This window comes from Vombatus ursinus, unplaced genomic scaffold (assembly GCF_900497805.2).
Source record: "Vombatus ursinus unplaced genomic scaffold, bare-nosed wombat genome assembly UNPS02014945.1, whole genome shotgun sequence".
NCBI lineage: Eukaryota > Metazoa > Chordata > Mammalia > Diprotodontia > Vombatidae > Vombatus > Vombatus ursinus.
Window position 1 is genome coordinate 23891004 of NW_020954723.1, and position 12344 is coordinate 23903347.

At 46.5% G+C, this 12344-nt stretch overlaps 1 protein-coding gene across 1 annotated transcript in view; it reads left to right on the forward strand.

The window, feature by feature from the left end:
- RPS6KL1 (ribosomal protein S6 kinase like 1) overlaps positions 1–10914 on the forward strand; it is a 40873-nt gene extending 29959 nt beyond the window's left edge. The window contains exons 7-11 of the mRNA XM_027844888.1: positions 2633–3472; positions 5334–5423; positions 5800–5882; positions 7984–8079; positions 9316–10914. Coding sequence (XP_027700689.1) covers positions 2633–3472; positions 5334–5423; positions 5800–5882; positions 7984–8079; positions 9316–9426 — 1220 coding nt within the window. The 3' untranslated portion in view covers positions 9427–10914. The remainder of the gene's footprint in view (positions 1–2632; positions 3473–5333; positions 5424–5799; positions 5883–7983; positions 8080–9315) is intronic.
- The last annotated feature ends 1430 nt before the right edge of the window (positions 10915–12344 follow it).

Genomic DNA, 12344 nt, shown 5'->3' on the forward strand with positions numbered 1-12344 from the left:
AGGAAGAAAAGGAAGGAAGGGAGAGAGGGAGGGAAAGAGGGAGGGAGGAAGGAAGGAAGGAAGGAAGGAAGGCAGGCTTATTAAGCACTTACCATGTTCCAAACACAGGACCAAATAGGATAAAATAATGCATACAAAGGTTTGCTTTTAAAACTCATCCAGCTCATCTAGCCATTCCAAAGGGCTATATAAATGTTATTTTCACTGCTCTAAGCGCTAGGGATACAAATACAAAAAAATGAGAAAGTGGTTATCCTCAAGGATCTTCTATTCTAACAATATTCTTAGGCCTGCAGCTGAATGTTTCCTGCATTCCCACTCTCTGTATGTCCCTCCTTTGAAGCCACTGAAGAGTCTAGGAGTAAGGTAACCCTTCCTCCTACAATGCCAGAAGAAAGGGACCAGATCTGAGTTTCAGAGCCAATCTTTTCAGGCCTCTAGAACAAGAGCTGGAATTAGGTCCCTAGGGAGGAGTGAACCCCAAACTTTAAAGTGAAGCCCATGTGGCCAGATGATGGTTTTATTCCTTATTCCTGGTGACTAGCAGATTCTATCCTTTCTCAGTGGGCCAGAACCAGAGCTGGACATTTCCAGTAGAATGGAAGTGATGAGGTCTAGAGGTTTAGGGGTGCTGGGACCCCAATATCACAACATGCAGGCCCTGCCTGAATGAATTCAACCCAAATCTTCTTTCAGCCAGAGAAAAAGTTTATTAGAGATAAACCATATAGGCCAGGTGACACCTGTAAGGATGAGTGGGCATGAGAAAGTCTCAGTGTTTAAACGGGGGGCCAGGGTGGATCTGAGATACACTAAAGTAACTTTGGGTAACCAGAGGAGGGGCTAGGATAAGGGTCTAGGTGGCTTAGGGAGAATTCTGATAGGAAAGTCTGAGAGATTGAATAAACAATGGGAATAGATAATGAAGGGTACTGGAAGGAAGAAGTTTGAAAGGCATCTGAATAAGATCAAAAGGTGAGGCCACAGCTTTCAAAAGAAGATAAGGAGAGACAAAAAGGAACTATTTGAGACCAGAATAAAGAAAGTTTAAGAGTTTTCTGGGGCCCTAGACAAATGGGAGCCAGATTCTTTTTGGGGCAAGGGGCAAAGGTATCAGCTTGGGCCCATACCCCATCAGAAGCTTTTTTGAGGGCCAAGACTACTTTTTTGTTTCGTTTTTGTATCCCAAGCTCCTAGCATGGTACCTTACACATACATGATAAATATTTAATCCATACTTTTTGGATTGGATGAACTTCAATGCCAGAAAGCAATAAGGCACCAATCAATCTGTGGGAAAAAGTCCCACGCTTTTTTTTTTTTTTTCTGGAAGGGCTGGAGCACCAAGAAAGGTTTGCTGCTACCTAGACAAAATGGCATGGGAATTTGCTTGCCTATTTGGTGGGAGTTAGGTTACGGGGATCAAATTTACCTTTATTCCCATAGACAGAGGCAGGCACCTCCTGGCCATCCATGGTCTGCCTCCACTAGGAGCCTATGGGATCAGATGGGGTTGGGGTTGTCTACTCATCCTGGGCTTTGCTGCCTCTTTCAATCAATCAGCCCATCTCTAGTGAGCATTTGCTGTAGGCAAGGTACTTTAATGTGTGTTTTCCATGCAAAGAGCAAGATCTGGTTCCAGCTAACAAAAGTCTCCAGGTCAGATGAGGAAACAAGACAAAACACACATGAAGAGCTGAAATTTGTACACTAAAGTACCGAACGAGTGAATGAATTATTGAAAAAAAATTATGAAGCACTTACTATGTGCGAGGCACTGTGCTAAATGATGGAAAGACAAAGACTAGAAAAGAGATGTCCCCTGTCCTCAGGGGGCTTACATTCTAATAAGACTGGTTTTTAAACTGGAGGTCCATAGCCCCATAAGTGGTCTGTGAATAGATTTCAAGGAGTTCATGACCTTGGGTGGGGGGAAGAACCACAATCTTTATTTACACTAACTTCTAGATGAAAATTAGCATTTTCTTCAATTATGAACACAGACAAAAAAACGTCATTCTAAGAAAGGCTCCTAGCCTTTAGCATAAAGGTCAGGAACCCCTGAAATAGAAGACATAACACAGGGGTGGCGTGAGGAGGAAAATGTGTTTTCTGGGTATGTGAGAAGAGTTGGGGAGAGAGAGTGGGGGACAGGTAGTCATATCAAGAGATGACCAGTATGGATGGCTGGAAGGAAATATGGCAAGGGGCAGCCAGTAGATAGAGTGTGCTAAATGAGTGCTATTAAGGGAATGGAGATCCACCTAGTATGGACCAGTACAAGGAGGCTTTCTGGAGGAGGTGGAACTTAAGCTGCGTCTTGAAAGTTGGATAAGATTTAGAGAGGTTGAGAAAAGTGGAGAGGGTGTTCTGGTGGTGAGCGAAAGTGAGGAGGTGGGAAAGTTTTTGACACATACAGGGGCTCAGTAAGCAGACCAGCCTGGCTGGTACAAAGGGTTTGAAGGGGATGGGAGAAGATAAAGTTTGAGGGTAGCCCAAAAGATCTGCATTGTAGATGAAGGGATTTGGGGGGGAGAGGGACTGGGGAGCCGGAGGGGACTATCTGTGACTTTACTCTCCTCTACTCTTACCTCTCCCATCACTCTCTCTTCCTTCCTTCTGCTTGGTTCAGGAGGAACCCTCTGGTCTCATCTCCTCTCTCAGCCTAGACCCCAGGGGCTAGAGGCGTCCAGCAACTCAACCCAGCCAAAGCCCAGCTCTATCCAGGGTGATCATCGAGAGAAGGGGAAAGCTGGCCCTGGTGCCCCTGATACTGGTCTCAGTCTCCTGACTCCGGTTCCGTTTCCCCAGAATCACACCCAACAGCTCAGCGTGGCAACTGAGGCAGCACTCCAGCCCTCTGACATTTCATCAGGGCCTCAAGGCAGAGTTCCTGACCATCAGAAAGGGTTAAAGGATTTGAAAGAGCCTGACCTGAACCCTGGAAGCAAGGTATTCAGTCCAGCCAGGGAAATCCAGGTGTTCAGGTCCCACGGAGTATCATCCTGTGAAGATGCTTTTGGAAGACACAAATTCAGGACAGATCTTCGTTCCTCTGGACAGGACACTCTGGCCTCACCTTCTGGCCTAGTTCCAAAGGCCCTAAGAAGGGACAAGGCAATGGCCAGCAGCCCGGGTCGGGGCAGAGGTCAGTCCCATCATCAAGCCAGGCGGAGTACTAGGTGGAGTACCAACAGGGGGCCCCTGGGAGGTCTCCCCTGGATCCGGGAGGGGGCAGGCCGGGTACTAGAGGGCTATGGTCATGGGACTGACCAGTGCAAAGAGCTCCCAGGTCAGGACTGTCCACATGCTAACTGGGCCTGTCCAGGCCACAGGGGCAGAGCCTGGTGTGTGAAGGAAGAACACGTCAAGCAATGGGCAGCGGAGACCCTGGTGGCCCTTGAGGGTCTACATCAACAGGGTGTGCTATGCCGGGACCTCAACCCCAGGAACTTGCTGCTGGATACCACTGGTAGGCACTCCTTTGTCTGGGAGGGAGAGAGGTTAGTGGGTAAAATCGCCCTGTTAAGTGGCTGAACCCCACCACCACCACCATCCTAGATGGCTACTCAGATGGGAGGGTAGTTATCCTTCAACTCAAAATCCTGTGACAAGGAGGCGGTGGTTCCCAGGGTGAAGGTCAGCCAGCCCACCCCTCCCCTACACCCTTTTCCCAAGCAAGTGACTCCCTTCATCCATCTTAGACTTTGTACTGGCAGGAGCTCAGTTGCCCAAAGACAGCTTGTAAGAATTTTCCTCTGCACTCCACCAGGGATTTCTAGGGGTCCCAAAGACCCTTTTGAGGGGCAGTAAAAATTATTTCATAATACTGAGAAGTTTTAATTTCTAATATGGTAGCTATCAGTAGATATAATCCACATAAACAAAAGCTCTTTGTGGGGAGGTGGGGGAATCCTCAATTTTTATGAACATAAAGGCCAAAAAGTTTGTGAATTGCTGTTCTGGGACAATTAAATGTCATTTTTGTACTTGGAAATACTGAAGGGATTTTTAGCCCTTGCCCTTCATAGGGCAGGAATAATGATGATGATAATATTTATATGGCACTTAAATTACATAATCGTTATCTTCTATGATCCTTACAGCAACTCCAGGAGGCAGGTGCTATTATTATCTTCATTTTACAGATGAGGAAACTGAGTCTGAGAGAGCTTAAGTGACTTGCCTGGGGTCATCTAGCTAGTAAGTAGGTGAGGTAGGATTTGAACTCAGGTCTTCTGTATTTCAAGCCTAATACTCAAGGCATTGCCCCAACTAAGTGCCTGCTCAGGAATGACTGAGAGGTCATTGGCTCATAAATTTAGAGCTAGAAGAGAGCTCAAAGGCTTTCTACTCCAATCTCCTCATGTAAAGATGAGGAAACTGAGACCTGGAGAGGTTAAATGACTGAAATTTGAACCCTGGTCTTCTGACTCTTTGATCCTTCTATTGTATCACATTACCCAACTGACCCACTGGTTTCCCTATTAAAAAAAAAAGTCACAGATGAAGGCATCCGTGACCCCAGCTGGAGATGCGTTCATTCATTGTAACTCACATTTATATAGTACTTTGATTTACAAGGTGTTCTCTGTCCTCCCCTTCTCAAGAGTCCTGAAAAAGAGGTAGTGTTAAGGATGCCTCTCCCCATTTTACAGATGCAGAAATGAAAGTGCAGAGAGATTAAGTTATTTGTCCATACTCACAGACAGCTAGGAAATGGTGGGGGTGGGATGCAAATCCAGGTCTCCTCACTCCAAATCCAGTGATTTTCCCCACTGTATCATGCTGCAGTTCCTAATGATCTTAACTGGTCTCTCTCCCTCTCCTTCCCTCCCTCCTTCCTTTCCTTCCCTCCCTCCCTTCATTCCTCTCTCTATTCCTTTCTTCCTCCCTTCATTCCTCCCTCTATTCCTTTCTTCCTCCCTTCCTCCTTTCCTCTCTTCCTTCTGTCCTCCCTCCCTTCATTCCTTTTTTCCTCCTTCCCTCCCTTCCCTTCATTACTTCCCTCTATTCCTTTCTTCCTCCCTTCCTCCTTTCCTCTCTTCCTTCTGTCCTCCCTCCCTTCATTCCTTTTTTCCTCCTTCCCTCCCTTCCCTTCATTCCTTCCTTCCTCCCTTCCTTTATTTTCCTCCCTCCCTTTCTTCCCTCCATTCCTTTCTTGCTTTCTTCTTTCCTCCCTCCCTCTCTTCATCCCTTTTTTCCTCCCTTTCTTCCTTCCTCCCTCCCTTCCTTCCTTGCTCCCCCTGAACCCCACCCTTCCTTTCTCCCCTCCTCCTCACTCAATTACCAACCCTCCCATCTTCCATTTTGCTCCAATGCTGGGGATACAGGTCACATCCGTCTCACCTACTTTGGCCAGTGGACTGAAGTGGAGCCCCGGTACTGCAGTGAAGCTATGGAAAACCTGTACAGTGCCCCAGGCAAGAAGATAGACTGGCCACCTTCACCAGGCCCCTCTGAATTAGTCTAGGGAACTGGGGAGAGGGGACCTGGAAGAAGGGGAACTTGAATTTCCACAAGAGGCAGATCACCCTGCTATGATATCTTTGAGAGCCTCTCCAAAAGCTCCATGGGAACAGTAATCCCTCCACTAAAGCATCACCTTTGTCCATCTCTCTCTCTCCACTTTGGCAAGGCTGAAGAGACTGGGCACCTAGGAGTGGCCAGAGGGATGGGGAAGAGGGTGGGCTGGGGATGGGGGTGACAGAGGGGATGAGTGCTAATGGGCGAGGTCAGTGGGCTACGAAACGTAGACCTTGGAAGCCCAGGTGTAAAGGCATTCTCTTGCCCCTGCAGAGGTGGGCGGGATTTCTGAGCTGACAGAAGCTTGTGATTGGTGGAGTTTTGGATCTCTGCTGTATGAACTTCTAACTGGAATGGTAAGTTCAGCCCCATATGAAAAGAGCTTTGGAAGTGAGGTGAGAAGGGATAGGACTGGTGCTGGGAGGGCACAGCAAGCCCAGCATGAATTTCATTGCTTTTGCAGAGACTGGGCCTTCAAGGCCTCGGAATGCTAATAGGATCATACATTTAAAACTGAAAGCGACCTTTGAAATAATTTGCTCCAACTTGTAACCTCATTTCTTTTCTTTTCTTTTTTTTTTTTGAGTTACTATAATGATAGATGAAAGGAATGCTGTAGATATAATTTAATTAGATTTTAGCAAAACACTTGACAAAAGTGTCTCATGCTATCCTTGTGGAAAAGATGAAAAGATGTGAGCTAGACAAGAGTACAGTCTGATTCTACAGATAATACCTTTTTGAAGAGAGAGCTCCAAAGAGTAGCCACTACTAGTGCAATGTCAATGGGTCAGCTGGGTGGTACAGTGGATAGGATTTGGAGTCAAGAAGACCCGAGTTCTAATCCTGTCTTAGATACTTGCCAGCAGTGTGATCCTGGGCAAGTGCTTAACCTCTCTGCCTTAGTCTCCTCTTCTGAAAAATGGGGATAATAATAGCACCTACCTCCTCCCAGGGTTGTTATGAAGATCAAATAAGTTACCATATGTAAAGTGTTTTTACAAAGTTTAAAGAGTTATTTAAATATTGTTGTTGTTGTTATTATTACTAGAGAAGGGATCAAGCATTTATGAAGTGCCTACTATATGCCAGGCAGTATGCTAAGAAGGACCTTGGAGATCCCTTCTAATGCCTAATATTCTGTGATTCTATGCACTGTATTATTCTTAGTAACCTACTTCTTTTTTTTTTTTTGGAGGCAATTGGGGTTAAGTGAGCCTGGGTGCTCTGTCCACTGCACCACCTAGCTGCTTCACCAGAACAGCTGCCTTCCTGTTTTTACCTTTACTCCTTGGGGTTTGCTGAAATGTGGCCCTTGGTTCCAGGGTGAAGCTATTCTTTGTGCAGCCATCTAACCTCTGACCTGGTGGCTCTCTAATCTACCTGAATTCCTTCTAATACCTCTTTACTGGACCTTAAAATCTCTTTTTATTACCTAGACAAATTTTCCTCTACAGCCAATAATAGTAATAGCTAGCATTTCTATAGTGCTTTAAGGTTTGCAAAGAGCTTTACGAATATTATCTCATTTGACCTTCACAATAACCCTGGGAAGCAAGTACTATTGATATCCCCATTGGAGTTACCCAGAGTCACACAGCTATTAAGTATCACAGGTTGGATTTGAACTCAGGTCCTCATGATTCCAGGGCCAGTGTTCTATGCACTGTGCCCCTGAGCTGTCCCTAGAACCTGAATTCTAATTCTGGCTCTGTTTTATTTATGACTTGTGAGATCTTGGGCAAGTCCTTTAGTTTCAGAGGCAAATGAGTTTACTCATTTGTAAAGAAAGGGTAGAGGGGTGGGCTAGATGACCTCTAAGGTCTCTCCTAGCACTGGACCTAGAATCACCTCCCAACAGACCCAATTAGACTTCACATCTCTGCCCTTTCGGTCAAGGCTCTCTCTCCCATGCCTTTCTAGTGTGTCAATCAATTATAACAGTAACATTTCTACAGTCCATTAAAATAAAAATTAAAGATCATTCTGTTTGTAGTGAAATCTTTATAGTCCACAAAAAATTGGAGGAGGAAAGAGGGTGGGAGAAGCCATCCAATGCCACCATGAGACTTTTTAGAACATCAATTCTTTTTTTTTATTATTATTGTTGTTGTAGGGCAATGGGGGTTTAAGTGACTTGCCCAGGGTCACACAGCTAGTAAAGTGTTATGTGTCTGAGGTCACATTTGAACTCAGGTCCTCCTGGATACAGGGCTGGTGCTCTATCCACTGCACCACCTCGCTGCCCCCGACACCATGAGACTTTTTTCTTGGTTTGCTGGACTGACATTAGTCTAACCCTGCCCATGATGAATAAAAATCTCTATGGTTTGGGAAAAAATAACCCTCAAAGGGCAAAAACTTTAGTCCCACAAGGATTTTAGGAATTTACTCCTGTCCACCTTTTTTCTGGGGTTTCCTCTTTTAAAGCCCCTCATCCACCTTCTTTCTCCCCAGTCGCTGTCCCAGAACCACCCCTCAGGAATCCATGTGCACACCAGGCTCCATCTGCCTGAGTGGCTCAGTCGACCAGCTACATCCCTGCTCACTGAGGTACGTGCCATCTTAGTTAGGGAGAACCGGTAGAAATAACACACAGGAAGATGGGGGTGGACACAGGGATGGAAGGGAAGAAGCTTTTCTACAGACAAGCCAGGACTTGAAGCTTGTTGTCCTCAACTGGGCACCTAGGTGGCATAGTGTCTAGAGTTTGAGACTTGGAGTGAGTCTCAGACCTGCCTCAGACACTTATTTTCTAGGTGACCTTGAGGAAATCATGCAAGCTGTCCCAGTCACAATTTCCTCATCCATAATATTGGGATAATAATAGTATCAACCTCACGGTGTTACTGTGAGGATCAAATGAGATAACATATGTAAAGCACTATGCCAACCTGTGCTATATAAATGTTATTACTACTACTACTACCACCACCACCACCACTACTACTACCACTACTACCACTACCACCACCACCACTACTATTACCACTACTACCACTACTACCACCACCACCACTACTACCACTACCATTACTACAATGACAATGATGACTATTACTGTTACTACTACTACTACTACTACTACTAGTACTACCACACCACCACTACTACACTACCACTACCACCACCACTATTACCACTACTACCACTACCACCACCACCACCACTACTACTACCACTACCATTACTACAATGACAATGATGACTATTACTGTTACTACTACTACTACTACCACCACCACCACTACTACTACCACCACCACCACTACCACTATATCACTGCTACTGCTCCTACTAGGTGGTGGGGTATGAAAGGATAGATCTGGGATTTCTCAGGGAGATTCCAGATGTTCTTAGAATCCAGATGGCAGGAAAGATTTGTGATTTTATTGGCCAAACAGCCTGGTAACTGGAATGGAGCCAGTGTAATAGAAAAAGGCTGTTGCCTCAGCAGGGTATTAGAAGAAAATTCACTGACCTGATTTCTCATCCCCTGTTTCCTGGGAGATGTTTACTAGGTCAAAGATAGTGAGAAAAAGAAGAAAATCAGGCAGAGTACCTGGCAGCCCTGCATATCTGAAAGGGGAGGAGGGACCTTCCATTCCTCGTCCCCAGATCCTATAGAGGGCCTGGAGTTTCCATAGGTTCTCACTGGACACACTCAGAGCCCCAGTGCCCATGAAATGAGGGGAGGCGAGAGCAGGCAGAGATGAAGAGATGATGAAGATGGGCTCCAGGCACTAGAGGGGGTGGGCATCTGACTGATTCCTGCCTTTTCCTCTTCAGCTGTTACAGTTCGATCCCTGCCGGCGCCTTGGTGCTGGAGGAGGCGGCGTCAACAAGCTCAAATCCCACCCGTTTTTCAGCACCATCCAGTGGAACAAATTGGTGGGATAGGGTCAATGGCACGGAGGCGGACAGCCTCCTGGGAAGACCCAGGTTGGCTTTCTGGGCTAGCAGAGTCCACAGGAGAACTCGAGTCCAATGGGTCCAAGGCGCTGGCCTGAAACCCTGGGATTCCTCCTGCCACCAAGTAGTCAACGATTTTGGTGGAGGAGATGAATCCTGAATCCTGCATCCTGGAGGAGCACAGGCTCAGGTCTCTCTTCCATGCCTTTGACTCCCCCTCCGCTGTGAGTTTGTTTCACTCAAGGCCATGGCTACTCATTTCCCATTTCTCACTCCTACCCCAAAATGAACCCAGGCATGATAAGAGAGACCCACAGGGAACCTTGAAGTTGGAAAATACTGAAACTAATCTAACCTCTGCCACTTAGTGGGTGTGACATTGGGCAACTCACCACACTTCTCGAGCCTCAGTTTCCTCATCTGTAAAACAGTAATAATTGCCTTGCCTACCTCATAGGGTTATCATGAGGCTCAAAGGAGATTTGTGGGAAAGTGTTTTGTAACTGCACATCATTATATAAACATAAGCGATTATGACAGTACACAAGGTGATTGTATTTCCAATTAGCCAAAGCAGAGGGGGGGCAGTGAGGACTTGAGTGTTCGAAGGGTTCCTCAAGTCAAAATTTCCCTGCTCAAATCTCACAGACCTAGAGGGTGCCTTTCTCTGAAGTTACTTAGCTTTGTGCTCTGGAGTGCAGAGTTGTTGATAAACTGTTAAAATAGTGCAGAACTAGTAATAGACCAGGTTGCCATCTTCAGCTGAGATGTCGTAGTTCACCAAATGACCTACCATATTTCACAGGTGTAATGGGAACCTTAGGAGTGAGACCATCCCAGCCGAGGAATTTCTTGGAAAGCCCCGCTGAGGTACTTATCCACTGGCACAGGTTGTTAGAAGACAGGACCAGTGTTTTCCCAAAGTAGGCAGTGATAGTAGACTAGAAAAATGAGTCTATGAGGGGCTTGGTGGGGAAAAGACAAAAAACAAAAAACCGACAAACCCTGGAATGATGCTTTTCCTTCCACTCCAGGCTCCCAATGCTGGCCTCCATGGTCCTAGTTCAGGCTTTGCAATCTTGAAACAAGTAGGAGAGCGGATGAGAAAAGAGATCAGGAGGAAGGGTTGTGGGGTGGATACACCAGAAGGCCCTGCGCTACTGTGAAAATGTGACACAAATGGTGCTGAGAGCCCTGGCCAGTAGCCTCCCTTACTTAATTCTCTCCCTCCCCTGGCACTGGGTCTCCACCCACCCAAGGCAGAGGAAAAGGAAGGGAGGGGAAAACGAAGCGCTCCCTGGCAAAGTGTGCTCTGCAACTGTGGGATTTGTTTCTTTGAGGGGACACAAGTTTGGTTTCCTGATTCCTACCAGTATCCCAAATGACAGGCAGTACCCAGTACCCAGAGCAGATAGCCTAGTTTGGGGGGCAGGGGGGTAGTTGATGGACTTGGGTTCAAATCTTGGCTCTAAGCAATAGGGTGAAGTGACTTGCTCAGGGTCACACAGCTAGTGTGTCTGAGAACATATTTGAACTCAGGTCTTCCTGAATCTAAGGCTGGTGCTCTAACCACTGTGCCATCTAGCTGACCTCGGGTTCTTCCTCTAGGGAAATGAGGGGGCTCTAAGTCCCCAAGTAAGTTATTTGTCCTTCCCATGTGATTCTGCATCCTGGTCTTGAGGTTCAAACTGATTTAAACCTGTTGTTTTAGCTAAGGCCAGGAGATGATGGGAGTCAGGTCTTTGAGGTCTAGGGATGGAGGGACAGGACCTCAAACACATCTCTTCTGCCCCAAGGGCACTTCACCCAGACACCTCCAGACAACAGCTCTATACTTAATTCCTGGTGTGGTATGAACAGCCAGCGTCTGTCCGAGTCTAACACTCAGATAAGTTATCTAGGATATTACTCAGGCAGCCTCCAGGGCACAGGACATAGGACAGCCTGGCCTATCCATGATTGTGGCCCACACCCACCCCCTGAAACATGACTGCCACCCTTCCCCTCCAAATGTACCTTCCCAAATAAAACTTGTAGTTCTGCAAGTGTCTTATTCATACAATGATCTTCCTAACAGGGGAAACTGGGGAAGGAGCCCCAGAATCAAACTCCATGGGGAAGGGAAAAGCTTCCACATACTATGGGTGAGTGTTCTCAGCTCCCTGGGGATGACAGGGTAGTAATTCACAAGAACTAGGATGTGCAAAAACAACTCTCCGGCTTGCCTGATACGCTTTAGCATAAGGATGGTCTGGGATACTTCATTCTAGAGTTGAGCTCCAAACACAGAGGAAGCAAGTAAGTGCCAAGGGTCTTGGATTTGAGAGCCGGGGTTCAAATTCTGGCTCTGCTTACCACGTGTGATCTCTGGGTCTTTCTTCTCACTTTACACTTGACTACATGATCTCTAGGTTCCCTCTGGCTCTAATTTCCTGAGATCCCAAAAGACTCATGAGAAGTAAAAACGGGTGAAGAAGCCTGGAAACTGCAGGCTTGAAGGACATTATTCTTCTTTCAAATCAATGGCCCTAGAGGTAGCTAACCACAGTCAGTGGCATGTAATCCAGCAAAGTCGAGTGTGTGTGTGGTGTCTTCCCCTTTGAGGACAAGTGTGTTAACTTGGGGGCTGTCCTGAATGACAGTTGGGGAGGCCCACTTAGCCAAAATGAACATTGCTGAATGTTACGTGGAATTTCAAGTTTGAAGCTCCTTTCTTCTATGAGCAGCCAGTAGCATAGCTCTGCCTTCTGGCCAATCTCAGTATTGTAGTTAACTTACTCCAAAGGCATCAGGAGAAAAGTGGAAAAAAAAAAAGACAGAATAGGCTGTGACCCTAAGGGCTAATGGTCCTTTTAAAAACTAGTAACCTTGCCTTTTCTGTGTAAACAGGAGGCCAGAAGCCAAGA